The sequence below is a fragment of the Ovis aries genome, chromosome 3, assembly GCF_016772045.2.
Source record: "Ovis aries strain OAR_USU_Benz2616 breed Rambouillet chromosome 3, ARS-UI_Ramb_v3.0, whole genome shotgun sequence".
NCBI lineage: Eukaryota > Metazoa > Chordata > Mammalia > Artiodactyla > Bovidae > Ovis > Ovis aries.
In genome coordinates, this window is record NC_056056.1 from 100,909,384 (window position 1) to 100,926,455 (window position 17,072).

At 42.8% G+C, this 17,072-nt stretch overlaps 1 protein-coding gene across 1 annotated transcript; it reads right to left on the reverse strand.

Moving 5' to 3' along the window:
* Nucleotides 1–5,756: 5,756 nt before the first annotated feature.
* On the reverse strand, nucleotides 5,757–16,244 carry NMS (neuromedin S). Its single transcript, XM_012173772.3, has 9 exons — nucleotides 16,172–16,244; nucleotides 13,407–13,462; nucleotides 13,062–13,100; nucleotides 11,094–11,117; nucleotides 10,942–10,995; nucleotides 8,907–8,981; nucleotides 7,491–7,526; nucleotides 6,865–6,906; nucleotides 5,757–5,795 (listed from the first exon to the last, which is right to left on the reverse strand). Exons 1-9 carry the CDS (start codon nucleotides 16,242–16,244, stop codon nucleotides 5,757–5,759), a joined length of 438 nt encoding a protein of 145 aa, XP_012029162.3.
* Nucleotides 16,245–17,072: the final 828 nt, after the last annotated feature.

The following is a 17,072-nucleotide window of genomic DNA, read 5'->3' on the forward strand; positions in this document are numbered from 1 at the left end:
AGCCTCCCAAGCCTCCACTCCCACCACTTCCCAGGTCAACAAGGAAGAGAAAGGAAGAGAGGTACAGCATCCAGGGAAGAGATGGAGGATAAAGAGGGGTTTTAGCCCCATTCAGAGTGCAGAGAGGGGTGCGTTGGAGGAGAGGGAGGCAGTGGAAGGCAGCTAGACCGGCAGGCTTCAAGGCAGTAAGCACTCGTTGCTTCATCAGTGGGCACCAAGGCAGCTGGCAGTGCGTGCTTTCCTCCCCACAGACACCCCTCGCTCTTCTTCACCTGTTTCAGGTCAAGGTGAGTTTTCCCCAAGATGGTGACAAATGATAGCTCCTCCCTGGACCATGCATCCTCCAAGTGTGTGGACATACGGTCTACCAGCTGGCTGTCCTGCACCCTAGCATCTCTGCAGCTGTTGTAAAGGGAAGCCTCTTCCGCTGGGCTCTGCTTTATCACAGTCACCCTCCAAGTTCTATTTCACCGATGTCTGGAAGACAAAGACTAAGGGTATAAATAAAATAACTCCTACCGCCTCTCCTTCATGGTTTCTATTGATCGTGGCTTAAACTCTTGAGGCAAATTGATGGTTTTAATATTAAACTGAAATACCAAGAGTCAGCAAAGAGATTAAAAATTGAGCAAAAAAACAACCCTCTCTCAAAGTGGAATTTTTTCAGCATCTTTGGATGTGGTTTATTTGGGCCAGGAAAATGTTTCTTTCAGGTATTGGGACACACAAGATAAGTAACTTTATAAAAACTAAGAAAGCCAGAGAGTCTAAACATGTTGCATTGGAAAAGCATCTGAGTCTCCTATCTCCTGGGAGAGGTGGGGCAGGGTACTCTCCTAATTGATCCAGAGCCCTTTTTGGTCTCAAATCATGTATGGCCCTGGCCGTGGTAAACTCTGTCTCTTTTTTTTAAATTGATTTATTTGGCTGCACCAGGGCTTAGTGGCAGCATGTGGGATCTAGCTCCCTGACCAGGGATTGAACGCAGGCCCCCTGCATTGGGAATGGGGAGTCTCGGCCACTGGACCGCCAGGGAAGTCCTGGCCACGGTGAACTCTCGATTCACCTTGTTCTCGCACTGGGAACACCATCCGCACCTGAGTCAAGGGCTACGGTGGCCAGGTTTGTAGGTTTGCAACTTCCTGTGCAGCTCAACCTTGTACCCGAATTTCATCTCCCTCCTATTTTTTCATTTCAGTCTAACTTTAATAAAGACGTATCAGTCTTTCGACAAACATCCACAAACATTGACTGTCCCAGCACTAGAGGAAAACATAATGATGACAAGATATTCTAGATGGAAGGACTCTGGGTAGAAGATGGGATCTGATCATAAATGGAGCCATCAGTGTATGGAAGGCATGAATAAGGTCTAGTGGGAAATGTCTTATTAACTAAATCACGTCTTGATATTGCATTCTGATCTGATGATTTTAATCCCTTCACATATATATTAAAGCATGTGTTCTTCAGCCATGTCCAACTCTTTGCAACTTTATGAACTGTAGCCCACCAGGCTCCTTTGTCCATGAGATTTTCCCAGCAAGAATACTGGAGTGGGTCGCCATGCCCCTCTCCAGGGGATCGTCCCGACCCAGGGATCAAACCTGCACCTCTTAGGACTCCTACACTGGCAGGCGGGTTCTTTACCACTAGTGCTGCCTGGGAAGCCCTTAAAGCGTGGTTTTCAAATTTCAAAAATGAATCCTACTCAGGATGGCTGTGCTGGGTCTTCGTTGCTTTGTGCGGGCTTTATCTGGTTGCAGGCAGGGGAGGCTACTCTTCCTTGTGGTTCAGGGGCTTCTCACTGCGGTGGCTTCCCTGTGGAGTGCAGGCTCTAGAGTGTGCGGGCTTCAGTGGCTGTGATGCACGGGCTTAGCTGCCCCACAGCATGTGGAGTCTTCTCGGACCAGGGATCAAACCCACATCCTCCGCATTGGCCTGAGGATCCTTAGCCATCGTGTCACTGGGGAAGTCCTACTCGGGACATTTTTAAGGCAGTTTGGACACTCTTCTTTTTACATCTGAAAATTACTTAGTTGTCCAGTTTATTTAGTACATTTACCGTCAGTCTTTCATTGAGTTGAAAATTGTTTTCTTTCTTTTTACTTCAACCATATTCTCTTAAAGGTCCAAAGTTTCAAACAAAAGGGCTGATGTAAACAATACCCTGTGTGGTTGTGTAACTCTTACTGTGAAGACGCAATGCCTTTAAAATATCAAGTGAGGAAAATCATCTCGGTCTTGACCCCGGCCAATGGCTAATCCCATGTTTCTGGGAAGTGGCCTGTGATGGTAAAGAGCTGTAGGTGTTGGAGTCGTTTCAACCTGGGTTTGAATTCTGACTCTACCATTTAGTGACACAGGCCAACATCTCATGGCAGTAGACTTGCTCAACTCATCCTGCGTGGCAGGGTCTACAGATAGGTCTTAAAATATTCTTTTGGAGAAAATAGGATTGAGACTTATTGCAAAAGCTTATCAAAGTGAAAATAATCATTATAAAATAAAAAAACTAAAAACTGACTCCTAGAAGTGTGATGGCTAAATGACATTTTAAAAGGAGGACTCTTAAATATGATGAGAAGCTTGAGAGACTTCAAAGCAAGAAGGTTGAGTGCAGTTTATGTTCACGACATGTATCATTGGGGCCCCTCAAATGTCATTTACAGAGGAGGCACCTGAGAAGGTAAAGGCCAGATACTCACTGCTTCTTTTAAGAGTCTAGAGTTGGTATGTGGGATTTTATGGGGTTTTTTGGTTTGTTTTTTAATTTTATTGACATATAATGTGGTGTTAATCTCTGCTGTACAACAGAGTGATTCAGCTATACACATATATACTCTTTTTCATATTCTTTTCCATTATGGTTTATCATAGGATATCGAATATAATTCACTGTGCTAAAGAGTAGGGCCTTGTTGTTTATCCATTCTGTATAGAATAGTTTGCATTTGCTAATCCCAAACTCTGTCAGACTTTATTTTGGGGGGCTCCAAAATCACTGCAGATGGTGATTACAGTCATGAAATTAAAAGACGCTTACTCCTTGGAGGGAAAGTTATGACCAACCTAGACAGCATATTAAAATGCAGAGACATTACTTTCCCAGCAAAGGTCATCTAGTCAAGGCAATGGTTTTTCCAGTGGTCATGTATGGATGTGAGAGTTGGACTGTGAAGAAAGCTGAGCACCAAAGAATTGATGCTTTTGAACTGTGGTGTTGGAGAAGACTCTTGAGAGTCCCTTGGACTGCAAGGAGATCCAACCAGTCCATCCTAAAGGAGATCAGTCCTGGGTGTTCATTGGAAAGACTGATGCTGAAGCTGAAACTCCAATCCTTTGGCCACCTCATGCAAAGAGTTGACTCATTGGAAAAGACTTTGTTGCTGAGAGGGATCGGGGGCAGGAGGAGAAGGGGACGACAGAGGATGAGATGGTTGGATGGCATTATCGACTCGATGGACATGAGTTTGGGTAGGCTCCAGGAGTTGGTGACAGACAGGGAGGCCTGGCGTGCTGTGATTCATGGGGTTGCAGAGAGTCGGACACGACTGAGCAAGTGAGCTGAACTGACTGAATCTCAAACTCTGTCTATTCCTCTCCCACCCCTTGGCAACCACAAATCTTTCTCTATGTCTATGAGCCTGTTTCTGTTTCATAGATAAGTTCATTTGTGTCGTATTTTAGATTTCACACATAAGTGATAGCATATGATTCTTATCTTTCTCTTTCTGACTTATTTTGCTTAGTATAATAATTTCTAGGTCTATCTGTGTTGCTGCAAACGGCATTATTTCATTCTTTTTATGGCTGAGTAATATTCCCTTGTGTGTGTACACAACATCCTCTGAATCCATTCCTCTGTCAGTGGATATTTAGATTGTCTCCATGTCCTGGCTATTGTAAATAGGGCTGCCATGAGCATAGAGGTGCATGTAACCTTTCAGATTATAGTTTTGTCTGGATATATGCCATAAGATCACAAAGAGGTGGACACGACTGAGTGACTGAACAAGAACAAATGCCCAGAGTGGGATTACTGGATCATGTTGGAGTTAGTATGTGTTAACTTGATGCTGTAACTTTGAGCCCCTAGTCAGCAGTATAGGAGCAGTTCTCATTAGGGCAAGTCCCTTTGGTACCATTTGTATAACAAAATTCATCTCCAAAGTGTAACTAGAGCCAACACTCCCTGAGTGCTCACTGGGAACCACCACTCTAAGCCCCTTATATGGACTATCTACCCAGTCATCACAAAAATGATGTGAAGATGCTGTAATTACCAGCCCCGTTTTATCATGAAAGTGACCAACCCACAGTCCTCCAACTAAAAGGTGGAGTCAGGATCTGAAACCAATCAGATGCTCCCAAGCCTGTGCTCTCAATTCTCAATAATAACAAGGTCGTCAAGACACGCTAAACAATACCAAATCCAGCACATTTTAAACATATGTATGTTAAAGCTTCCCTGGTGGCTCACTGTAAAGAATCTGCCTGCAATGCAGGAGACCCAAGTTCGATTCCTGGGTCGGGAAGAATTTCCCTGGAGAAGGAAATAGCAACCCACTCCAGCATTCTTGCCTGGAAAATCCCATGGGCAGAGGAGCCTGGTTGGCTACAGTTCATGGGGTCACAAAGAGTTGGACACAACTGAGCAACTAACACACATACACTTTAAAAATATATCCAATCCCTCCCCCAACACTCTCCAATAAGAAATGAAAATGTCATGTCAATGCTACTTTATTTTTTACATAATTGAATATTCTAGTGAATAGAGAGGCAAGAGAATTCTCTTTAAATAGTGCTCACAGAAAGAAATTTGACGTTTGTTCAAAACAATCACTCGATTGCCTGATCCAGACTCAGCCTTTGCCATTGAATTCTGAAAAGAAAAAGGAAAAATATACAGGTCAGATAGAATCATTATCAGAATGGAGATGAAGCAGAGGGGCATGTTATCATACACTGTATTTAAAAATGCCTCACTTGACATGCCATAAAGGCCCAGAACCAGGACTCATGCGATGTGTTATTGCTGTAACTGATCAGGCCACTAGGTCAGTGTGAGGAGGATGGCCTCAGGGACCAGCTCCCTCTGTGTGGCCGGGGTAGCGTGCTCCTCAGCATCTGGAGAGAGCTCTCAGACACTCTGGCCTGCCAGGGCCTCAGTCACTGCTGGTTGGTCCAGGCTGTGCTCCAGGTGGGAGGCTGGGGCGCCCCTGAAGGACAGCAGCCTCATGTTCCTGGAACCACATCATTGTAAGAGACAGAGAAGGTCCAGAGTTGCCTTCATGCAGACTCCCCCAACACCATCACAGGCCAGAAGCCGAGAAATCCCCTGAGATTTAACCTCGGGGGTCTCCGAGCATAATTGAATGGAGGGAATAGTCTGGCCTGGCTGTAGTCAGAAATGCTCCCACTATAGAAAACTCGTCCCCACCAAGCATGCCAGATATGTGGATTTACCTCATCGCAAGGGCCCAGTGAGAAGTCACAAAAGCTCTGTCTCCTCACAGAGGCTGCTAGAGACAGAGCACCTGCAAAGACTGCCTTGTTTGGGACAATGCCAGGCTGCAGTGGGGCCTCTGTGATGCTGACAGCGTGAAAGGGAGGGAGCAGAGGTCCTTAGGGGTTCCACATGGTCCCAGCTTTTTGGAACTATCACCCCTCTGGCTGCCTCTCACTCCCCCATGTCTGACATGAAACGTTTATTTGGAGAAGAGTCGCAGAGAGGCTGACCTTGGACAATCCTACCAGGTGTCAAAGTCAAGGTTTCTTCCATTCCTTGGCTGAAAAACAAACAAACAAAAAATGGAGCCGCTTATAGTGCTGAGACCAAACTGCCTGGAATCTGATTCTTGGTTCCAGATTCTTTCTCTACTACCCTAAGTTTCTGTTCCCCTAACTGGGATGTTAGCAGCTTCCTTGGGCGCTCAGCTTGGGAGTGGGTCTGTGGGTCCTCTGGACAGTGCCCCAGGACCCCTGCTGTTCCTACATTCCTGACACTGTCCCCCACCCCACCACTCCATCCCGCAGCCTCTGTTATATGGCAGGACCATCCCCAAACCATTCATCACGAGATTTCTCACCCTAGAGACACCGTCAGACCCAGACCAACTGTTTCTGCAAGCACTTTCCAGAGAACAACCACCAACAGGGCATGTAGGTTTAGAAGGTGTACTTGGGGTATCGTGGAGGTGGGAAGAATTTCTGTGGTTAAGTAAGTTTGGAAATGCACGATTGAGCCACATTAAAGAGCTTGTTTTCTGAGGACGTGGAAGTGTGCTCTGTAAACTTTGGAGTGTCAGGTGCAGTGGTTTTGACCGTATTTGACCTTTGCAGAGCATCTCTTAGCACCAGTGACCCCAGAATGAAGATGGAGGAGCATGCGCTTAGTCTGACTCACACGTTTTTCTGATGCAAACACTGAAGAGCTAAGGGGTGAAACAGCTAGTGAGTGGTAGATCAAGAGCTAAAAGATCATATGTGACTTTTGCAAGAGGCTTCAAGTCCCATCAGGAGAAGGACCAGTAGACTCCTATTCCCAGGAGAGGGCCAAGTTTTCTGGACCTTCATGCTAGGGAAAATGGACTCCAACTATGGTTGATCCCCACATCTGTCCATCAACATAGCTCTTGCCTCCCACCCCTGAGCTCCTCCCAGAGCCCTCCTGTGCTCAGCCTGTGTCCTGCTGGACCTTTGCCTTTCCAAGTGATGACTCACACCCTAAGGGTGAGAATGTTCTCTCAGTGATTCACCAGTTCCCCATGGGGCCCTGGCCGGGCTCATTCAGTAATAACTCCATAATTGGGGAGGTAGAACGGAATCAGGGTGAAAAAAAGAAGAAACATGCTTTACCCTGAAAAGGAAAAACGGTCTTCCCAAGGCGGCAGTGTAATCCTGAGAGATAAAAACACAAACTGTTACCCAATCAGGCTGTGCCAAAGGTCTTTCAAAGATGTGTATGGCAGTAGTTTTCAAACTGTGGTCCCCAGACACAAAGCATCAACGACACCTGGGAACTTGTTAGAAATGCCAAACCTCAGGTGCCCACTGATTCTCTGGGGTTGGGGCCCAGCCATTTGCATTTTAACAAGGTCCCAGGTTCTTATGGTTCATGGTCAACTAGAAGAAGCACAGGCATTGAGACATGGGGTTCTTGACACCTGCAGGATCCCTCCCCAGATTTGCACAACTGGCCTGTGGGCCCCTGAGCCAGAACTCAAATCTCCAGGAGCAAATGGCCCCATGTGACTCATCTGTAAGAACTGACATGAAATAGTACCATCCAGGGGCACGGCTCCTTGGTTCTGCTCCAGGACAAGCCCAGGGAAACCCCAAATTAGATGCTCAGAGAATTCCAGAGCATAGTATGAGGTCAGTTCTTTGCAGAAGTGGTCCAAAGAGCCTGCAAGCATTCCCCCATCTCTAGGAGATGCAGATCTTTCTTTTTGGGGGTGGCGTTCACCGTAAGGTTTACCTACCTTTTTGGTAAAATCCACTGCAGTGGCCCTGGAATCCTGTAAAGGAATGAGGACCGGGTTCATTTAATAGGAAACTCACCCCCTGCTCCCTGGCTTGCAGTGGTGCTGTGACCTGGCCCCTCCCTGGTTCCATTCTAAGATAACCAGAAGTCAGATGCAAAACCGTCATTCGAGGAGGCAGCTAACCTTGGAGACAATTACAATTTCATATTCTGGATGGTGAGGATGTTTGCTTGATTGAGTTGCCTTAAGGTCTAGGACAATGTTAAACTTGCTTGTTCTTCCCAACAGCTTCCACTTGAAATTGACTCCTGGCTTAGGCATATTTTTCAAGGATAAACGATTTCAGTTTTTTCAGTTCATCTGTGCCAGTAAATCTGGCCCGTAGTGGAGGCTGACTCAAGCTGGAAGCCTGTTGTCAGTATCTGAGCAGATAGACTGTGATGGCCTGTGCTCAGGGTGACCAACTGGTTTCTCAGGAAGTGAGCAATTTTCTGGGGTCTTGGCATTTTCAGAGCTAAACCTAGGAATGTCCTGGGCCAACTGCAATGAGTTGGTCATCTTACTTGGACTCACATTGTCCAAAAATTGTGTTTCTTTGTTTTGGTCTCATGCAACAAAACCTTGATGGACTTTTTCAACAGGTTCAGCTATTACTGAAACCGCAATGCAATGCTAAGTCGCTTCAGTCGTGTCTGACTCTTTGCGACCCTGTGGACTATAGCCCCCCAGGTTCCTCTGTCCATGAGATTCTCCAGGGAAAAATACTGGAGTGGGTTGCCATTCCCTTCTCCAGGGGATCTTCCTGACCCAGGGATCAAACCCAAGTCTCTTGCGTCTTGTGCATTGGCAGGTGGGTTCTTTACCACTAGTGCCAGCTGGGAAGCCCATTATTGAAACCAGTCATAGCTAAACTTAAATTTTAATCAAAATGATTCATTTTGAAATTTAATTTTTTATTTCATATTAGTACATAGCTGATTTACAATGTTGTGTTAGTATCAGAGATTTTTTTTAAGAAACAAAGCTCTGATGTTGCACCTAAAGACTCAGAGTGGCCAAATATAAATAAATGAAAATATTTTTTTAAAAAAACAAAGGAGCAGGTGGGACAATGGGAAGCAGTGTGTATGACCAGGGCACGTGTCTATGTCATGAGGAAGAATAAGAAGGGGCAGGGAAAGTGAAGAAAAATGGCATAAAAACTAAAATGGAAAAGGATGAAGAGCACAGATGAGGAGATGGTCACGAAGCTGGACCACAGCCTCTCCCCGACCCCAGCCCTGCAGCCACCCTGTGAAGACTGTACAAGGAGAAAATGCCAGCGAGCACCACCCAAGGCGACGAAAGGCATTCACCACGGCGAAGTGAACTTTCAGCGGTATTAACAGTATGGTGGAAGGAAAAAGTACATACGCGCCGCCAAAATGTCTTCATCCTTCGATCAGCAAGCTTGGCTGCCAGACGCATTAGAGGGTGCACAGGAGGAAACTGGCAAAGAGGCGGTGAGGGTCAGATAGTGCCAGGATGGAGCCCAGGGCTATGCGCAATCCTGTCTGCTCACCCTCTTACAAATGGGTTTAATTTTCAGAGTAAGATCCGTTTCCAAGCCTAAGCCTGAAGTTTTATGATATCAATAAAGAATCGCTTGCCTGGCTCACACATTTCATTCCAACACATCACTTAAAAATATTCCCTTAAGGGAAATCAGACTTGCATCTGCATTAACCCCAAGCATTTGTCCCAGTGTGGAGTACTTTATCTCACAGAAGCATCTCTGTGAAGATCCTCTCTGGCTCTCCAGGTGTGCTCTCCTGCTCTAAGGGACAAGGCTAAAAGGTGCCATTCATCATCACCACCCAACGCATGTTATTTCCCTGAATGTCTCATCTGTGACTGCCCAGCACACACTCAGACATACACACCCTACCTTATCTAGTCCTGTGAATTCTCCCCAGGCATTTTGGCTCAGAGTACAACTTAATTTTTGTTTCCCCAGTGGCACAGTGGTAAAGAATCCACCTGCCAATGCAGGAGACGTGGGTTTGACCCCTGGGTTGGGAAGATCCCCTGAAGAAGGAAATCGCAACCCCTTCCAGTATCCTTGCCTGGGAAGTCCCGTGGACAGAGGAGCCTACAGACCATGGGGTCGCAAAAGAGAAGAGTCAGACACGACTTAGTGACTGAAGAGCAACAACAAAGGATAACTTGCATCACGGGCATGGAATTTACCTTTTCCGGCCCATTTTTACTTTTTTAAAGATTTTTTGATGTGAACCATTTTTAAAGTCCTTATTGAATTTGTTATAATATTGCTCCTGTTTTATGCTTTGGGTTTTTGGCTGTGAGGCATGTAAGATCTTAGCTCCCCAACCAGGGGCTGAACGTGCACCCCCTGCGCTGGAAGGCAAGGTCTTAACCACTGGACTGCCAGGGAAGCCCCCTTCCATCACTGACATTGCTGCAGGCCCATGGCCTGTCTTGACGATATCCCCCTCCTTACCTGATCCCCATGACTAAATCTGTACTACTTGAGTCCTTGCCTCTAAGGAAAAAAACATTTCGCTTGGTATCTGTACGTTTGTTTGTGTGCTTGTTTTTAAGGATCTTCCTGAAGACTTGGAAAGTCTTGATTAAATAAATAAGCAACTTTCTAATAGTATAATTTCAATCACTATAACTGGATTGAAATTCTAGTAAAAATTCTATTCTATGATTTTCCCAATATTCTCCAAATCATACCCTGTAGAAATTCAACAATCTCTCCCTGAGGATAACTCAAAATTATAATAAGAAAATTAGAGGGGATGCTTTTAATTCCCACAGCACATATTACACGGTGACAGGGATAAAAGACACCTGTGGATGACTGTTGGGAATATTCCACTTTACACTTCACAAAGTAGTTTTCCAAAATTTAAAAAGAAAAGGTAATAATGAGCAATGTAAATAGAGTTCAGTCTTTCCCAGGCTCTTCTTGTCCCTCTGTTTCAGTGCATAATAAAAAGTGATTTCTCACTAATTTTTCCTTTTCTGTAATGAGTTCTCTAGCTTTTCAGATCTGTCAACCTCCCTGGCCCTTTCCCCAGAGAGGGAGAGAGATGATCCTTGTAGTCCTTAGAAAAAAGCACCAAGAGTGTCTGTAAGTCCCCTGTTTTTCTATCTATCTGAATATACTAAAGATTTTTTTGATGTGAACCATTTTTTAAAGTCTTTATTGAATTTGTTACAATATTGCTTCTGTTTTGGGTTTGGGGTTTTTTGGCCCCAAGGCATGTGGGATCATAGTTCCCTGACCAGGGATCGAACCTGCACCCCCTACATTGATAGGCAAAGTCTTAGCCACAAGACCACCAGGGAAGTCCCTATCTGCCTATATTAAATGAAAAGGGACAAAGGCAGGCAGAGGAAAGTGACTTTTACAGAAAGAAGATTATGATAAAATACTGACCCCTGTTTTAACTGGATGCATCGGCTCCCGAGTTCTGGAGTAGTGAAATAAAAACTAAATAAGAAGGGAAAAAAGGATTGATTTTAATTCTAAGTGTCACTTGCCAAAAGTGTAGTAATTGCATAATTTGTTACTGGGCTGGTAGTACTCACCCTTTTGTATATGTCTTGATTATCCTGAAAAGAGAATAGTGAGGATGTCACATAGAATTTTACTAGGGCAGGTTTCCAGTAGAAATTACAGCAGGCACCTTCTTGACTTACCTGAACATTATGAAATAAATTGGCAGTCTAAAAGGAAATCATTTTACCACCTTAATAAGGCTGTAGTGGATGTGGAATCTTGCAAAAAGGAAATTTGCCAGCAATAACATTACTTTAAAACTTAATCTTGTTTTACTCTCTCGATCTTCAGGGAAAACATACTCTATAATGCGTTGAAGCAATACCCTAATCAGTTCCCAGATAGCCATCTGACTAAGAGGTGGGATAAAATAATGGTTGCAACTTTTAATTTGCTCCTGGGCATATGCTAGAATTCAGTGTTTTGAGGGTTGGTTCATATGGCCCAATTTCCCCCCCTAAAATCTCTCTACATGAATCTTCACTTTTTTTTTTTCCAGAAAATCCAGCTTTTAATTTCCAAATCCTTGTTAGAGCATCATTTTGTTCTGTCTGCATGAATGACAGCGCAGGAAAAGCTGTACCAGCAGCATATCCTACTCGAAGATGTACTGTGAATGGTCTTGCAAATATCTGGTTACTATTGGTCTCATCTCATTTATAATACCGACTGATCGCATCTCATTTATAAACATTGTTGAATCAGCTCAAACTTCAATCAAGACAGGAACGAAAGTTGTCAGGAACACTTTGATTTTGTTGCTGTGAGTAGATCTTCCTACAAACTTTGTGGAGACTTTCTTCAGTAACCTATACTTACGTAATTCTCTCTTTCTCTGTGCGGTATGCGTGTACATGCACACACGTGCATATGAACACACACACACACACATGACCCTAAACCATTAACAGCAGAGGCTCAGTGGACACTAACTCTCTACTTCCGTACCATCGCCATTTCTAAACCAGCCTACTACTTTAACAACTCCTGGTCTCTTTGTAAGCATCTGTTCAAGAAGTGTGTGTGTGTTGTGTATGTGTGGTGTGTATGTGTGTGTGTGTGTGTGTGTGTGTGTGTGTGTGTGTGTGCATGTTCTGGACACATATCAGGTAAACAATATTTTTGTTACCATGTTTATCAACTTTATATCATTACTTTCCAAGTCAAAAAATTTTTTTGAAGATGATTCTCTAGGTGATGAATGCCAGCTCTCAAGATCATATGTACTTTCCTTGCTTTATTCTTTTCTTTTTAGAGAGAAAATGCTTTTTAAAAAAATTTTAGTTATCTATATTATAGACTGTTTCCCCAGCTAGAATATAAGTTCCATGAAAGCAAGTAATTCTGTTCATTTGGATCAGTACTGTATCCCCACATAGTATGCAATTATATGTATATATGTGATTATGTGAGCTTCCCAGGTAGCTTAGGTGGTGAAGAATCCACCTGCAATGCAGGAGACCCTGGTTCAATTCCTGGGTCGGGAAGATCCCCAGGAGGAGGGATAAGCTACCCACTCCAGTATTCTTCGGCTTCCCTGGTGGCTTAGATGGCAAAAATTCTGCCTGCAATGTGGGAGACCTGAGTTTGATCCCTGGGTTGGAATGATTCTCCTGGAGGAGGGCATGGCAACCCACTCTGGTATTCTTGCCTAGAGAATCCCATGGACAGAGGAGCCTTGTGGGCTAGAGTCCATGGGGTCACAAAGTAGGACACGACTGAGCAGCTAAGCACAGCTCAGCATGTGATTATGTATATGATATGTATATGTGACTATGATAATTGTAAGAATGCAGATGAACTACCAATATTTTATGGTCATTTCTATTTAGGAGATTCACTTGTTATTTCCTAAAACAATATTTTTATACACACAATACATACACACAGAATTCTGTAGGTTGCAAAAGAGTGCTTATTTACAGATATTGATTACAGCATAAACAGGTGCACTGCTATAAATATAAGACTTATCTTACGTGCATCAATTTTTTTACCTTAGGTTGTCTAGAAAGACTTGCCCAATATGCCATCCGCTAAAAAAATGAGGAAAACAAATCAAAGATAAGTACAAATTCCTTAATCAATAGAATTAAAATTAAATTCTAAAATTGTTTCCTTTATGAACCTTTATCTTCTCCCACAGCAGCCATGAATTTCAACACAATTCCCAAGATAATTTAAACGAGGCCATGAAAATGACAACAGGGAGTTTCTGCTGTAGCCAAGAATCTGATCTGAAAATAGTTTGATCTGAAAATAGTTTTGAGCGAACATTGTCCACATGATATTTTCAAGGTTAAGACTAAATAAAAATCTCACATTACTGAACAATGGTGTACCTCAAACTTCACAATATCCAGGCCATCTGAAGCATCAGCGAAAGGTTGAGGAAATCCTATTGTGAGGAATCATAAAAATCTCCATTAGGAAAAAAGAGGTAGTAGCATTAACTTTTAAATCTTTTCCATGAAAAACATACAGTGATTCTATTAATATGATGGCATTAAAAGGATTGACAAAGAAAACACACTTCTACCTACCACTAGCAAATCTCAGGCTTGTGCCAAAATTAACTTAAAATTGCATGGTTTTTCATATTTACCAAGAGTTAGCAAGTCAGGAAAGAAGAGAAAAAACTCCTAGGTAATAGCTCAATTTGTATTTAGATGGAATGTGTAAGGACAGGATTGGTGTCAATAAGAGGAGATATATGTATACATACAGCTGATTCCCTTTGCTGTACAGCAGGAACTAACACAACATTGCAAATCAGCTATACTCCAATAAAAATTAATTTAAAAAGCAACCTCCTCAAAACCTTGTATTTACCACTACAATACATTTCTACTTTGTTTTTTATCTTTCTCCTAATTACATTAATAAAATGCAGTCATTGTTTAAAAAGAATAAGTATGTGCAACAGAGTTAGTCTTGGAACTTTAAAGAAATATGGCCATTTGTCTCTCTGTCTCATCACAGGGGTAGGATTATGAGGAAAGTTGCTACTGGCATGTACCTGAACCCTCTGCCTGTCAATTTTTACCTGACCTAAATGAAGTCTTCATCTCATTTGCATACAACACAACACTTGAAAAAATAGTTAACACTGCAACTGAAAGAATCAGCTGCAGGATAGATCAAAACTAACAAAATGAAATTATGGATGAAACTGGAGCCGATTATACAGAGTGAAGTAAGCCAGAAAGAAAAACACCAATACAGTATACTAACAGATATATATGGAATTTAGGAAGATGGCAATGACGACCCTGTATGCAAGACAGGGAAAGAGACACAGATGTGTATAATGGACTTTTTGGACTCAGAGGGAGAGGGAGAGGATGGGATGATTTGGGAGAATGACATTCTAACATGTATACTATCATGTGAATTGAATCGCCAGTCTATGTCTGACGCAGGATGCAGCATGCTTGGGGCTGGTGCATGGGGATGCCCCAGAGAGATGTTATGGGGAGGGAGATGGGAGGGGGGTTCATGTTTGGGAATGCATGTAAGAATTAAAGATTTTAAAATTAAAAATAAATTAAAAAATAAATAAATAAATAAATAATATAAATCATGAAAAAAAAAATAAAGGTATATATAACTTAAAAAAAAAAGAAATTAAATGGGATAAATATGAGATGCCCAATTCAGATTTTTAAAATCTGAAACAGGGAATATCTAGCTCAAGAGTAGTATTTTTTTAAATATTCAGTGATTTTGTGCTCTCTGCAGTCTCGCTATAAGCCAAGAAAATAATACTGTATGCAAATAATACTGTTCCAACCTTGAAAGGTACCTGAAGCCTTACCTGAAATGATAGGACATGTGGTGAGCTGATGGAATTGAGCGTAGGTTTCTTTCATCAAGAGAAAAATTGTGAAGAGTGTGTTAACTGCCTTCAACTATTTTGAGAACTGTCACAAGAAATATTAGTCTTATTCTGTATATCCCCCAAGGGCAGAACTAAGGCTAATGGTTAGAAAGTACATGTGATCATATTGCAGATTGATGCAAAAAAGTTTTTGATGGCTGGAGGTATTCAAAAATGCAAAGTAATTCAAAACAATCCCCTAAGGTAATAAGACATTGTAATATTAATAAGATGCTTTTGGAAACTAGGGGAGGCAGATACTGGCTGACTTGGTCTGGTAGTGAGCTGAGTGTCTCTGAAAGTAATCAAATAGGGAAACCATAGAGGTGATCCCTGCTCTTCTGAGAGGCTAAACTAGATGAATTCCATGGTGCCTTGCAACACCCAGCCTATGTGATTACACCGCAGAACACAGAAAAACAAATATACTATTTGAAATGTATTTTCTGGTTGAATATATTTTCACAGATATTCTACTCCTTAAGCCAAAATTCTAATGGAAAAATCTAAAATTTTTAAATAACTGTGTTTCCAACAGGAGCTTCTACTGCTTCCTGTATCATATAGCGAGTTACCTGGAGATGAGTAAGAAATTTTGACTACAAACCCCATGCCTAACCCTTGTTCCCTACAAACGCACTGATTCTCAGTTGTTGACGCGACCTCCCGAGTCCCGTCAGCACCTCGGACAGCGCCCAAGCCTTGGAAGGCAGGCGCTTCTTGGGACGCTGCCCCCACCCTACTTCCCCTCCACCACCCCTCCCAACACTCCGGTCCAATCCAGAGGAAAGACTATGAAAAGACTCCTTCTTCCTGTGTTCACTTCTACACTGCCCCTCTCCAGCTGTCCCCCAGTCTTCAGTCTTTGGGACTGTAAGCTCAGTATTACCATCTCCGCTCTCCTGTCTTCAGAGTTCTAAGACCACACATGACTAACACACTGGAGTTGCCCCCTGGCTCATATTCCTCACAGTTTCAGTGGCACATCCTGGGGCCAGCCCCAGGGCAAGAGCTGTTTAAAGGCGGTTCCACATGGGAAAGTAACCTTCTTAGGTAAAAGGCAGTGACATCTAGCTTTGTCCCTCCTCTCTGATGGAAGCCATTTCTAGAGGGTGGGTGAGGAGATCAAGCTAGACTCCTTCCAGAAGTGCCTTGAAGGATCAAGGTCTGTCCCAGTCTTCCTTAGAGCTCAGACCAGCTGGGGTCTCCTGGAAGGGGTCCCCTTACCTGAGGAAGGAATTTGTAACAGGCAGAAGCAATAGATGGCCAAGATGGATGGGAACTGGGCAAGACATTTCATCTTCAAAGTCCAGATTCTTTTTGCTGGCCACAGATGTGTTCTGCTGAGGCAGGAGCTGAGCATTTCCTGAAATTCCACCGGCAAAGACAACCCTTCACCCTCTGTCTGACCAGCCGGGTGGAGAAGGTACCTTTATTTGCAATGCCCTGGAGCACATGGACTGAGCACAAATCAGCTTTGCGCAGGAGGACTGGCTTTCTCATAAATGTCATGCTGGGCCCTTATTTGTAGAATAATATCTTCCTGGTGTATGTAGGCATTGTAGAGTCATCTTTTCAAACCAGCAATAAAAATAAAAAGTGGAGAGTCATAATTGCTATTCTATAGTGGTTTGAGAAACACTTCTGACTCAAAAAAAAAAAAAAAAAGAAAGCCTTTTTCTCTTTTTAAAAAATCAAAGCACTGGGCATAAATCTATAAACTTTTGAATGCTGAAGTCTTATTTTGTAAGAAGATGTTCATTTTCCACCATTAACAAAGGATGTTTCATAGTCTTTGGTGCATCTGTGAACAAAATTTGTAGTCCTGGATATAATGTTACAAGTAACTCAGAAGTTCAATTAGGGTTTTTCAAAAATTAAGTATGGTTGGAAATTAGACTTCTTAAGGTTTCTCCAGATTCGTTTCTACGAACAAGTAAAGTATTTAAAATTACATCAGTATTAAAGAAATTATGACAGTGTTTAATAATAATAGCAAAATTACTTCATCTATTGAGCTTTCATTTGGGATATCATATAGGTTATTTTACGAAATCTTGCAGGAAACCCATTAAGAATGTGTCTCTTTCCTAATTTTATGAATGGAGAAATTGAGGCTGGGAGAGAG